Source organism: Lactuca virosa, chromosome 2 (assembly GCF_052849685.1).
Source record: "Lactuca virosa cultivar CGN04683 chromosome 2, Lactuca_virosa_CGN04683_v6, whole genome shotgun sequence".
In the NCBI taxonomy this organism is placed as follows: Eukaryota; Viridiplantae; Streptophyta; class Magnoliopsida; order Asterales; family Asteraceae; genus Lactuca; species Lactuca virosa.
The window spans coordinates 128,989,928-129,003,618 of NC_136427.1; the positions used below are offsets into that span (position 1 = coordinate 128,989,928).

Genomic DNA, 13,691 nt, shown 5'->3' on the forward strand with positions numbered 1-13,691 from the left:
AGAAATCCTTAGTTGCTGCCCTGACAACTTCCCGAGCTAACAATACCAAAATATCACCCAATTAGCAATTGGGTTCCAAACCATGATCCATAATCCATACTTGGGGTAAAATGACCATTTTACCCCTGGCCCAACAAGACTCGCAACTAAGGCCCAAGCCCAAAACCCAACAAAATCCAAAACCACAAAATCCATAAAAGCCCACTAATGGCCCAATTTTCCAAATTGGGCCCAACCCATATGGGTCTTATCCTAAGCCCATAATTTTCTTGATTACGAATCTGATTACCTCAAATACCCCCTTAAAATAACTTGGTCAAATGCTAAAGTCAAAAGTCAAAGTCAACAGCCTGAGTTGACCCAACTCGTCGAGTTCATCCTTCAACTCGTCGAGTTCATCTAACAATCCGCGAAGTCGGGAAAAACCGATCCAACTCGTCGAGTTCCTCCATAAACTCGTCGAGTTCGCCATAAATTCAACATCTTAATCCATTAAGCCGTCCTTAACAAAACTAAGAGCTTCATGACTCAGATCTTAACTGAAATGGCCTCAAGAAGGGTAAGGTTTCCAGCTTTACCTCTAAGAACCACCAAAATGGGTTCAAAACCCAAACCCTAGGCTTAAAAGGGTAAGGATTTAATCATTAAGCACTAAATCACCAAAGCCCTAAAAGCTGAAAGACCACGTAAAGTTTCCAACTTTACCTTCAAGCATGCTTAGAAGAAGCTCAAATGCTCAAAAGAAGCCATAAGATGGACTTAATGAATGCATGGAGCCCTTAAGACCATAAAGTTTGCACCTTTATGCCAAAAGAGCACATGAGGATCATAGATCTGAAAGAATAACACTTGGGACGTCCTACAACCCCATTAACCACCCAAACATGACTAAAAGCATCTAAATTATCCCAAAAAGAGATCTAATCAAATATTAAGCAAGAATAGAACTTTATACCCGAAATATGCTGGAAATGGTGCAAAGAATCAAGATCTGAAGGCTCCTACTTGAATCACCACCTTGTACCAAGCTTCTCTTCCTTCAATGAGCTTCAAACACACCAAAACACACCCACAATGAGCTCACAACACTCAAGGAGGCTCTAGGGTTTCGAGATTAGGGTTAGGGGCTATGGAGGCTGGGAATGAGGCCAACACCTGGGACTTAAGGTGTTTAAATAGGGTGTAAACCCCTAAAATTAGGGTTTCTCAATCAGCGTCCAACTCGTCGAGTTTCCTTCACCAACTCGTCGAGTTGGTCCATAAAAACGCGTGACCCAAAAGCCTCCAACACGTCGAGTTGCCCACCATCAACTTGACGAGTTGGTCCTTAGAAAAAAGGGGATTTATTCCACAATTGATCTTCTAGATTACGGGTGTTACAATAACAAATCTCCACCAGAGTCCCATCAGCCTCACGGAAGAAGAGATCAGAGGTCTAATATCACATAAATGGTCAAATGGGTTGAAGTCATTTTCCATTTGCGATTGGAGTTGGGATGAGAAGTTCATTTGAGGCTGGTTTTGAAATTGTAGTTGGCTTTGGAATTAAGGTTGGTTTTGGACATGGTATGGGTAGTAAACACCACCATAGTGTAAATTTGAAGGTCAATGAATAGGCCGATGACTTTGTCTTTGGACGAAAGTAGGTGAAGAATGTGAGATTGAGTTTGTGTTTTTGGTGTTACTTTTGGTATTTTTTGGTTGGAAGAGGAAGCCATTTTTCATAAGTATAAGGTTTTTTGAGTGAAAAATTGAAGAATGTAAAGTGGTATGAAATGAGGTATGTAGCAGTATTAATATAGGATTAAAAGAGGGTAAATTTTGATATATTTTTTTGATAAAAACGGTCAAAAAAGAGCCAAAAAACGGTAAGATTTTCAAACCCTCAACCACCTCACACTCTCTCTCATCAGTGTATTTCTACCGAGTTGTCGAACCGAGCTCGGCTTGCCGAAGACGTGGCCTGGTGTTCACCGAGCACATGTCGGATTTACCGGAGGCCTCACCGAGCCACTCCGTCAAACCTAAAACCATCATTAAGGAAAAGGTTCAAGGTTCAACACTATGATGATAGCTTTCATAACGTTGACCACAACAAGCAAACGATAACTTTCGTTACGTTGACCACAGCAAGCAAACGACATCGTACAGATGAAGCCTATTGATCCACATCCACATCCACATCCACATCCACATCGTATGAATTAGACTTATCGGCGAAGTACATTGGAGAAGATATTTACATAGGAGAAGATCTTTTTCTAGGAGCGTTGACGTGGCAAAATCTGCAAACACAATAAAGAGTTAAAGACCATTCCAGGTTCCAACAAAGTTCACTTTAGACCTATCCACCTCCACCTCCACCTCCACCTTCACATCCACTGTTTTTCAGTTTCTCTTCTAGCTCTTTGTGCGTATTTTCATGTGCGTATTTTCATGTGGGTTTTCTCATTTTCTTAGTTTCCTTACTTTTCTTGAGAGCGAAAGATGGCTCTTGAAGTCGTAAACATTGCAGAAGATGGTTATCGACCCTCTGAATACGAAGACGATGATTACAATGGGAATTTCGCTAGTAGGAAAGTGGAGGTATTGAACAATTTCACTGGGGAAATCAAGAAGAAGAGGATAATGAAAAGAAAAAGGGGAAATCGCGATTGTCAAGAAAATTCAGAGGACCCTTTAGTCGTATTTGGTAGGGATATCATGTTAATGATACTAAACCATCTCGACGCACGCAGCGTGGCACTATCACTTTTGGTCTCTCGTAGCTGGCATGGAGTCGCTTCCAGTGATGCCATCTGGTCTAAAAAGGTACAGAAAATCACAAAATAGTCGAAGTATTGCTGTTGTTTAAGCTTTTTTTTTTTTTTCTTTTTTGGGTTTATCGATATTCCATCAATCTTGAATCTTGATAAAATTGTAGCTTGTTGTGAGTTTAGTACAGGGTTTGGAAGAAGTGAAGCTTCTTTGGAAGTTAAATTTGGAATCGTTTTGGTTTCCTACATTAGAAAGAATAAATCCCTTAATTGATTGCGAATACAAGTTGAGTTATTAATAGAATGAATAATTTAGGGTTATAGTGATCCATTATATGCTTTGGGATAAATTAAACTAGTGTCTGCAATTAGAGTTCAGACCTCTTCTCAGGTTACATGAAGAAGGTGGATTGGTTAAAACTTTTACCTAATAATAATCTAATTATCTGCATCTTATTCTTGTGGTACAGAATCAAGAAACTTATATCAAGATACTCAATACACAAGAAAACATTAAAAGGAATAGTGCAAGCTGAAGAATGCAATGCTTCGTAAAGATGATGTTGAAAATAAAACTTAAATGTTGGTGAGTCACAGTTAATGGCTAACAACTTTATATCTTGGTTTTCTATTATTGTTTCATGGGTCACTTATCTATGATATTGTATGGCTTATATGTAATCTAATGCTTTGGGAACTCAGTTCACTTCCCATGGTTTAATTTGATTAGGATGGGTAATGAGAAAGAGGAGTTAATAAGTTAGATTGTGTTTTTTTCCACCCTATTGTCAATTCAGGGCATACATTGTAACTTCTTTTTGTAAGCTTGAGAAGAAGAGAAACAACAAGCTTTGTTGAGTTGTGTAGTCTTATGGTTGTGGTTGAAATCTTAGGCCCAAAATCTCTCTACATATGAATCTCATGTGTTTGTAAACTCAATTCATGTGAACCACTGTGTTCTCTTTTGTGTACCTTAATTTGTGTGTGTTGTGTGTTGGTCATTTGTGTTCCCTAACAAGCTTTGTGTAAGTGGTAATTAAGTAATAAGATTTGGGAAATATTTATCTCATTTCATCGTGAGGTTTAGCACTCCCTTACTTACACGATATAATGTAAATAGGAAACTACAAAAATGTAACACTAAGTTATCATGTGACCCTAATTGTAGTGGGTGTTTCACTATGGGATCGGGGACAAGCTGCCTCATGCAAAGTGATAAAACACGAGAGAGGGTGTTGGATAATCAACATGTGTTTATACCATTCACGTTTGATATTTTTGGTTTCCTTGCATCAGAGGTTGTGGAGCCTGTAAAGTTTCTAAATACAGTCCAACTGGTCATGCATAGTAATGTTGGGACCCCAAGATCTATGGATGTAGCTTTTAAAAGAATTAGTTTTGCCAACCACAAAGGTTTAGATGCGTAGTTTGTTATCTGTTTGCCTTCCATCTCGATGTAAAACATTTGTAAAGGATTTGGATTGAATACCAGAGCTCATTAGGTTTTGAGTTGTCTGATACTCATCCTTAAGTTGGAGCAAAGATGTCAATCGCCCCCAATGGATAAAATATATTTGTGCTTTTTGTTGCGGTTTTGTGAGAATGTGAGGAAGCTAAGAATTGGATTGGTGGAGGGTTTATTGGTTCAAGATACTAACTTAAAGGAGATGTCACTATCACATAGTTAAATATCCCAATGGATCTCATATATTGGTATGGATCCTTAATAGGTTTTTTCATATTTAGGAAGAAGTTTGCACCCCTAGTAAACCACACTAGTGTGGGAATATCAAGAACATACTTTCGTTGACATGGTAGATTTCTTTTGTGGAGACTTGTATATTTCTATCCCATGAAAGTAATGAAGGCGTACAATGTGAAGTGCTTTGACTTTGAAATCATACTACTATCATTTCCAATGATGATGATGATGTCATTTCCAGTGATGATAACTTTTCACGAACCTGATGATATTGTAGAACATAGAGAATCAAATAATCTTCCATACTGAATTTCCTAGGTTTATTTTTGTGAGAAAGCATCTAAGGTATGCGAGAACTAGAATACTTGCTTCATATATAGTTTTCTGTTAAGTCAAAGTTGTTGGCACCATTGACTTAAAAAATAATTTCTTTATATATACTTCTCTGAATTTTTCTCCCTCATTTGAGATGGAAGAGAACATGTCTCTTTTGGTTTTAAAGATTATGCATATTGGCAATGCTGCCAATGCAGCATGTAGAAGTGCTTAATGTTTTGTCTCCTTTCAAATTTTTTCATATATTGTGAAGTTATCACTTAAAGTTTCTGGTTTTCTAAAAAACAGGACTCTATAATCTCAAAACATTCCAGATGCTTACATGTATCTAGTGTCTCCGTAATTTAATAGGTTTAGGGTGGATTGCTAAATAGTGAGCCTCTTCATGCATTACTATTAGATACATTGGTCAAACAAGTCATCCCTAAATGTCTTAATTCTAGTGTTAGGATTTTATGAGGAAAGCCTCGTGTTCTCTGACTTTCTCTATCAAGTCATTCTTTTTGCATTAAGTCAAAAAGAAACACTTATATATAGCTTACTCGCACTAAATACAAAATTATGTCTGGTGATGGATGATTATTTTCATTTCTGACCCTTTATGAACACATTACACAACTTTTATAAAAATCTATATTGACTGAGAAGAAATTTGATTTCTTGTTGACAGTGTGAAGAATTATGGGCTAGCAAAGCACATATACCTCGTGTCTCCCAAACAGAGGGATTGTCAAAGTTGGCTGCTTACTCCTTATCTGTTATGGATGGAAAACGTGTATGTTTCTCTCTTACATCTTTCTTTTCAAAAATGCAAGAGATAGCAATTTACTTCATTTTATTTCTTTATTATTGCATCCTACTTTCATTTCTTCCTATTACAACATTGTACTTTACAAATCTTAAAATTGGGTAGATTTTTCAAGGTACAATGCCCTAATAAGAACAAAAAGAAAAAAAAAAAAAAATTGTTGTGATAGTCTAATAAAAAGAAATGGAAGTAGGACGATATAATAAACAATTAAATGGAAGTATTTTGGTTTTTCTATTTCAGAGCCGAATCATGAAGGAAGACTTGTGGGATCATGCTTGGGAGTTTCACTTTAAAAAGGCATGTGCTTTTTACTTGTATTATCTAATATCTATTCTTGTTGACTTTTAGTATAGGCTTAATGTCATAGAAGGGCAACCAACTATTGATAGGTCATTAAACATCTAATATGTTTCAAATTGCACCTTTGGGATCAATTTTAATAGAGTGAAATCCTACATGGCGTGTTGTTGCAAAAAAAAAAATTCTAATTCTCGGATCAATTTTAACAGGGAAAACGCATATGCAATCCTACATGGCATTGAGATCATATTTGTTCATATTGATTGGCAAATTTGTTCATATTATGTCCACGTGGCATGGAGATCAACTTTAATAGGGTGTACCTGTATTCAATCCTAGGTGGCATCCAACATCGCACCTAGCAAAACTTGTTCATATGTTGTCCACGCAACGAGATCAATTTTAACATGGTGTCCACGTGAACTTCTACTTAACTTTATTTTCTTAGGAAAAAAAATGACACGTGGATGCCATGTCAGCACCACCACATGGACATAATATGGAGAGAGTTTGTCAGCAGAATGGCAAATTGATCCCAGTGGTGTAACTGAAAACATGAGTCGATTTAAATGATTGGTGACTTTGAGCATCCATAGTATAAGTTTTTTAAACCGAAAAGCTCTTCAAATTAAAAAAAAAAAAAAAAAAAAAGCTATAAGAGGAGCTTTTTCAGATCAAAGTTTTTTCAAGTTGCTTGCTAGTTAACAATCTCCTCCCATGAGCAGTGATTGTGTGGGTCCCAACTCCCATATGTTCTCAACCAAGTATAAATAAAAACAATCCATAAAAAGCTAAGTGAAAAAAGCTCTTCAATTGTACAGATAAAAGCAACTTTCTCATTTGAAGCTTTTTCATGAAAAATCTCTCTCCTATTGTGGATTCTCTTAGGGGCTGTTTGGTAAATCCCGAACTGAATGGTTCCAAACTCTCAACGGTTAAGAGAAGGTAAGCTTTCTTAACCGTTCAGAGGCGGGTCCAAGGTTTTTGGTTCATTCAGAGGATGAACCAAAAACCAAACACACTGAATGAATGCTGAACGATTCATTCAGAGGTTACCAAACAGCCCCTTAGACAACATACGATGAATAGTTGGTTGCCAATTTATGACATTAACCTTTCGGTATAAAATACATTCAACTTATGAGATTTGCCATTGCCACCATATTGCCGCCAGTCAGCACCAGAATTCTGGCGGGACTTGGATCCATACTGGAAAGGAACAGGCAGACCAATGCGTCGCTACTTTCATCCGGATGGAAGTCAAACTGCGGATCCTGGTGACAAGGTGTGGGGTGGACATGAGTGTTGTTACTCCATTGTTACAAGTTTCTTGGCAGATGGGAAGATTAGGAAGCATTATGTTAGGATCAATAGATGGCCACAGATGTTGATTTCAAGGGGATGTGATTGGGGGTGGAAGATGTCTAATGAGCTTTTCTGCTACTCGAGTGTTCCAGATGCTGAAAAGAAAGGTGGCACTGGTCCTTGTTTTGTTTGATAGTTTTTTGAGATTTTGTGTTGTTTTGTTTAAATGTAGTTGAAGTTGTTTGTTTGGTTGATGGTGATTGTGAATTCGTGATTGTTGGTAATGTATGAATGTAAAATAAATAATGATTTGCTTGTTATAATGTTTTGTATTTGGGGGTCAGAGAAAAAAAAATGACTCTTAATTAGTTTCATTTTTTGTTATAAAACCAAAAAAGCAACAAACCGAACCATAAAAACCCATATTTAAGTTGTTATTTACCAATTAAAATTGGATATTACGTGACAAACACTTACAATGACACATTTCAGTTCTATCTAAAAGAGTCCAAAACAGTCCACTCTAAAACAGTCTAAATCAACCCAAAATCAAATATGTTATTTTGTCAACACATTGTAAGAATTTGTAAGTAGTAACCATCTAATCAGTTTTAAAGGGTTTTTTTTATGTCTCTTGTTGGGTTGCTAACCAGTTTTAGGGGATATGCCTCTTGGTCTGTTAAGATGTTGGGTTTGACTAACTCGGTTAGGTTAGATTAAGACTGTTTGATGTGCTTGGTCTAGACTGTATTCAACTGACTTAGTTAGACCTGACTTAATCAGCACCTATCAAACAGCTCTTAGTCGATAAATAATTGCTTAAATGAATAAAATTCATCCAGTTTTTCTATAAAAAAAACATAATGTGTTTTCAGGTAAAAGACTTAAAATGTAAGTGTTTTTCTAAAATTTGCCCCATTGAATACTACACAACCAAACAAACACTATCATGGATACAAAAATGATACACACTACACAATTACAAACCTTCAACAACTACTCATCAAGATATTAATAACAATTCGATTAATTGAAAAGAAAAAAAAAAAACACCAACAATTTATCTTATGATATAGCATAGGGCCATAGTCAAAATGCCAAATACCAATACACTAGATATAGGCATATATAGCAAGTAACTTTCTGGTGTCACAACAAAAGAAGGTCAAATCTTGACCTAATAGTTAAAAGCAGCACAAAAAATCACAAATACATTGGATTTTATTTTCTCTTATGATAAGAGCACGATTTTAGGTTGATTACCAGACCTCAGGGCGAAGTTCACCAGTTGCAGGAGGCATCCATCTTCCAGAGTTATAAACACTCTCACCAACTTTCCACCCTGGCACATCTTTCATTATCCGCGCCTCTTCTTCTAAATATTTCCTCCATTCTTTCACAAATCTAAATCACAAACCAATCAAAATTTTAAAATAAATTATATCCCAATTTTTAAACAAGAGATGACCATTTGTGCTTCCTTACCTTTCATCCTCTTCTGCTTGTAGCATTGGCAAAATTGCCCTTCGGGCAGCATACTTTTCCTCCTTTATTGCCCTAAATGAATCAAAAGGATGCAATTTATACAATGATTGTAGTAGCTATTAAGTTTCATCATACCAAAATAACATGTCCCACAAACGATTCCATACAATAACTTTGGAATTTGCGATTTCTTGTAATGGCATTGGAGATATGATCTGCTTGGAGACTACTACGATTCAAAAACAAGAACACATGATTTCAATTCCTCAAGACTCAGAAGTTACAATGATTTTTTGTTACAAATTTGTAGTATTTGTCATATGCAATCATCATTTTCTCTGGTAAATAACCAGATATTCATATCGATCTTTGAATGTGAACACCAAGAAAAGATGAAAGGTAGCTCTCTAAGTAATATGCATCGTCTCTTGTATCATCCATCCAATTTCTAAACCTAGAAATGATCCAACTACAGTTCTGAAATTCGTAACAGATCCGATACAATTTTACTTTTCGATCATCAATTAGAATACTACCTACCTTTAATCGCAGTTCCATTAGACAATAGATGCTTGAAAAAAAGAACAAGGGGTTTCCGGAAATCGAGATACTTACCTACGGATTTTGTTGCCCTTGCCGACCTGATACATACCCCAAGAGAAAATGCCGAAAGTAGTGAGGAATATGGCGACGGCGCTGGGTCCTTTAGACGGGATCCTCCGTGCGTACCTGACCGGCGCAAAACCGCCGGGAGGAGGACCGTCTTGGAGAAGTGGCATGTCTTTGACGCTCGCCATTCCTGGCTTGTTCCTTATGAAGGCCTCTGTCATCCTTCTTTGCTCACAGATTTGCCCTCTCTTTCTCCAAACTTTTGCCAAAATACACGAACCTGTTGAACTGGAGTTTAGGAAAGAGAGTAGAAGTTTTCACACAAAACGGAGGGGAGGACACGTCTAACTTGCGCACATGTTAACGCTAGCCTCGCTAACCTGCGCATGTAAGTTTTGCTCACTAATTTAACAATGGAACCCTTTAACAATCTATCAATAATAACTTAATTTTTATATTTGTCTCTAATTAAAGACATGTTCCAAATTGAAACAAATTGAAGGAAAAGTTTTGAAAACTCCTTCATGCGTTGATATCGAGATATTATGAATAAGGTTGTAAACGAATTCAACGAACACGAACGGACAAACGAACGAGTTTTTCTTGTTTATGTTCGTTCGTTTAACAAATTACATTTTTCATGTTTGTTCTTTTATGTTCGTGAACATAAACGAACGAACATAAATGAACAAACATAATCAAACATATATGAACATATAATATAATAACGTAATCAAACACATCTAAACATATATGAACATAAAAGGAAATTATATGAACGAACATAAACGAACAACATAAACGAACGTTCACGAACATAAGTGAACGAACGGGATCATTGTTCACGTTCATCCATTTAACTAAATGAATGAGAATTTGTGTTCATGTTCGTTGTGACAACCCAGAACTTCTATCTTGTACACTTAGTCAAATCAATCAATGTTAAACTTGTTATGTTGACTTCTCGTGTTGTTTAAGGGTTCATTTAAGCGTTCTAAGCTTGATTATAACCAAGGTTAAGGATAGGAATGAGTCAGCGAGTCGCATAGTGACAAAACCGGGATATACACACCTTTAGGAGGAGTGTACGGCCGCACACATGGGTGTGCGGCCGCACACCCACCTCTTGGCAGTACTCTCACCCTTATATAAAGGGTAGACCCCCTTTCCTTTCATTCCTTTCACTCCTTGGCAGCACCCTACACTATTCTCTCAAGCTTCTTCAACCGTGAACCCTCCAAAGCTTCAAGAACGTGAGTAATTCATCCTCTAACTTGCAAACCATGATAGACCACTCTATCTAAGCCTTAAGTGAGCAATATTCGTCATGTTCTTCGTGTTTGGAAGTGAGTGCGGCTGCACACCCCCATAAGGTGGCCGCATACTCCTAAAAGACCCTTCAAAGTGAGAGTTTGACTTCCATCTTCGAGTTGGACATGACCCTAGCCTTGTTGCACCTTAAAGTTGGCATTTTTGGACACAAACATGAAGGGTGTACGACCGCACACCCCTGTGTACGGCCGCACACACCTTTGTGCGGCCGCACACACCCTTTGTGCGGCAGCACACACCCTTGTGCGACCACACATACCTTCATTTGACTCCTATATGTGTGTTATTAGGATCAAATTGAGTTCGAGGTTTCACTTGACACTCAACATCTCGTACCGATCTTTCATACAAACCACTCGCTCAAGGTGAGTTCATACCCCTACGCTTTTACTGGTTTTTAAAACGTTTTCAAGGGGGATACAAGCCAAATATAAATGCTTTTGTGAACTAATACAAAGAGCTTTTAACAAGTATAAAACTCATGCAATTTTCATACTTTAACCCTTTTGTACTATGTTGAGCATAAGGGACGTTTTACAACTTATAACCAAAATTGCATAGTTTTTCGGATTCGATATTCACAACAATTACGCTATACATGCAAACTATAATAGGTATAGTTTAGGAATTCATACAAGTTCATACATCTTCATACACACCAACTATAATAGGTATAGTTTGGGATTTTCGAAACATAACAAGTACAGAGATTTTCACTACTAAACATATAAACTACGACAGATTTAGTTTATGGTATACATCACTACATTGAACATGGCATTTCATAACTATTTAAGGATAATCGTCACTACATACGGTATACATACGGATTTCACTACGGTATAACGCTACATCACTATATGTAAACTAGATTGTACAACATTGTGAGGCACTACTTCAAAACTGTACCCTTAGGTGTACAGGGCTAAATCCTATCATAGTATAACCAGAGTCTCCTGGAGGGAGAGCGTGAGATTTGTGAATAGATCTATTCGGGACTGACAATCCCACACCCGAACTGCTAGCTACAGTTAGGCAGGCATGCCTGGGGTGACAACTGTCATTTAACTCAACGCCTGAAGAACGTTGTAAAGGTCTCTAGTCATATCAGGTATGGTTATACGACTCACAATACGTATAAACTACCTTTGGTTTACAAGTTGTCACTCTTCAACATTTTTATTTTCACTAATAGAACTACTACACACTACAACTGGGGGATTCCAGGGATTTCACTACATGGTTTTATTTTAAGTAATAAAGCATACTACGTATACTGGTGATAGCCAGGGTATTAAAAAAGAACCGATTATACAATGATTTTCATACGAAATACTTACATTTCATGATTGACATTAGCTAGTCACATGAAGTAGTATTTTCACATACCACAACAGTTTTCAGTAATGAACATTCATGGTTTTACACAGAAATGATAACACTACATTCTCACTAAAGAAAATATCGGATTTTCTTGGAAACATATAAACATTCTTACACGTTCATCAACAAGTTTTCATTACAAAACATCGCTTATGAACTCACCAGCTTTATGCTGATACTCTTTCAAACTGCTTGTATTCTCAGGAAATCAGTAGACAGGTACCTTCTGGATTTTTGAGAAGCTGGAGCAATAAGAGTCTTACGTTTATATTTTACATACTTTTTGATGTATTTCAAACAAGTTTCAAACTGATCTAAACATTTTCATATATGTATTCACTGTAATGGTTGTGTTGCTATGATTGCTATTATACATTGGTTGTGATGCTATACATGACGTCATCCACCCCAGAACGTTTCCGCCATTCCGGTTTTGGGGTGTGACAGATTGGTATCAGAGCCCTTGTTTATAGTGAACTAAGTATACCGAACCTTACATGATATACAACTATAAACACTAAGGGGCCTAAGTGCTTTAAACTAAAAGTATATTTTCAAAATATAAGTATTTTGTAAAAAAAAAAGTATACGAGCATGCATACATAACAGAACCAGAGTCATAGGTAGAACAAAACAAAAGTATTTGGATGTTGGGACACTGCGGTTAAACCTGGGCAGTTATGTAATCATGTCTAGGGTCAATATAGCCTGATCAACTATATTCATTCGAGACATGACCAACATGTGCTTGGGAGTGACTGTGGTGTTACAGCAAGCCCAAAACTTACCAAGAACCAAAAACATTCAACATAAAATACTATAGGAGTATTTTAGCTAGAGCCAAATTCAGTATATAGATTCATTCCAAGTGTTGCTACCTCTTCTTTCTTAAGAGATAACTTGCTTGCATTAGTAACCATCCTTTGCTTATCGCTTGGTAGAACACTTTTATTATCAGGATGAGATATATCTTGTTTCATATATCTTGAGGACTTACCATCCTCTTCTTTCTGATTGTTTCTAGAACAAGATGCCTCCCCGAAGAAGGTCCAGCAGAAGAAACAACGACACCCCGCCACCACCACCACCCCCTCAGTTCGACCCCGTCATGTTCCAGGCAGCAGTTACAGCCGCCGTGACTGCAGCAATGGCACAAGTGAACTCTGGCGGGGTTGGAGGTGGAACCGACCCTCAAAGACAAGACGACAGTCAGGGACAACAAAAGGAGTGTTCCTACAAGGACTTCATGACTGCAAAACCCAAGTCCTTCGACGGAAATGAAGGAGTCATCGCTCTGACTCGATGGTTCGAGAAGATCGAATCCATCTTCAAAATTTGCGCCTGTTCCGAAGCCAACAAGGTGAAGTTCGCCGCCTGCACCTTCACCGACCGAGCCTTGACCTGGTGGAATGGTCAAGTCAAATCCCTGACTTTGCCAGTGGCTAATGTCATGGGTTGGGAAAGACTGAAGGAACTCATGCTTACTGAATACTGCCCGAGGGGCGAAGTACAAAAGTTGGAGCACGAACTTTGGAACCTGAAGATGAAGGGTTCCGACATTGCTGCCTACACCGCTAGATTTTGTGATCTGGCTCTCCTCTGTCCGGGAATGGTCACCCCGGAAAGCAAAAAGATTGAAAGGTACATCTGGGGACTGACGACCCCAACCAAA

General features: G+C 37.6%; 2 protein-coding genes across 2 annotated transcripts; one reads left to right on the forward strand and one right to left on the reverse strand.

The window, feature by feature from the left end:
* Positions 1–2,286: 2,286 nt before the first annotated feature.
* Positions 2,287–7,584, forward strand: LOC145159483 (uncharacterized). Its single transcript, XM_079078482.1, has 4 exons — positions 2,287–2,811; positions 5,465–5,569; positions 5,846–5,902; positions 6,115–7,584. The coding sequence occupies exons 1-4, from the start codon at positions 2,488–2,490 to the stop codon at positions 6,145–6,147; spliced, it is 519 nt and encodes a 172-aa protein (XP_078934608.1). The 5' UTR covers positions 2,287–2,487; the 3' UTR covers positions 6,148–7,584.
* Positions 7,585–8,257: 673 nt separating this feature from the next.
* LOC145159484 (NADH dehydrogenase [ubiquinone] 1 alpha subcomplex subunit 13-B) lies at positions 8,258–9,619 on the reverse strand. The gene is made up of 3 exons (XM_079078483.1): positions 9,311–9,619; positions 8,696–8,767; positions 8,258–8,614 (listed from the first exon to the last, which is right to left on the reverse strand). The coding sequence occupies exons 1-3, from the start codon at positions 9,523–9,525 to the stop codon at positions 8,470–8,472; spliced, it is 432 nt and encodes a 143-aa protein (XP_078934609.1). The 5' UTR covers positions 9,526–9,619; the 3' UTR covers positions 8,258–8,469.
* Positions 9,620–13,691: the final 4,072 nt, after the last annotated feature.

Coding starts and splice junctions, on each gene's coding strand:
- LOC145159484 (XM_079078483.1), bottom strand. CDS start 9,525: ATGACAGAGGCCTTCATAAGGAACAAGCCAGGAATGGCGAGCGTCAAA. Junction 8,768..9,310: donor AAGGGCAACAAAATCCGTAG/GTAAGTATCTCG, acceptor TGATTCATTTAG/GGCAATAAAGGAGGAAAAGT. Junction 8,615..8,695: donor CAAGCAGAAGAGGATGAAAG/GTAAGGAAGCAC, acceptor TTTGTGATTTAG/ATTTGTGAAAGAATGGAGGA.
- LOC145159483 (XM_079078482.1), top strand. CDS start 2,488: ATGGCTCTTGAAGTCGTAAACATTGCAGAAGATGGTTATCGACCCTCT. Junction 2,812..5,464: donor ATGCCATCTGGTCTAAAAAG/GTACAGAAAATC, acceptor TCTTGTTGACAG/TGTGAAGAATTATGGGCTAG. Junction 5,570..5,845: donor CTGTTATGGATGGAAAACGT/GTATGTTTCTCT, acceptor TTTCTATTTCAG/AGCCGAATCATGAAGGAAGA.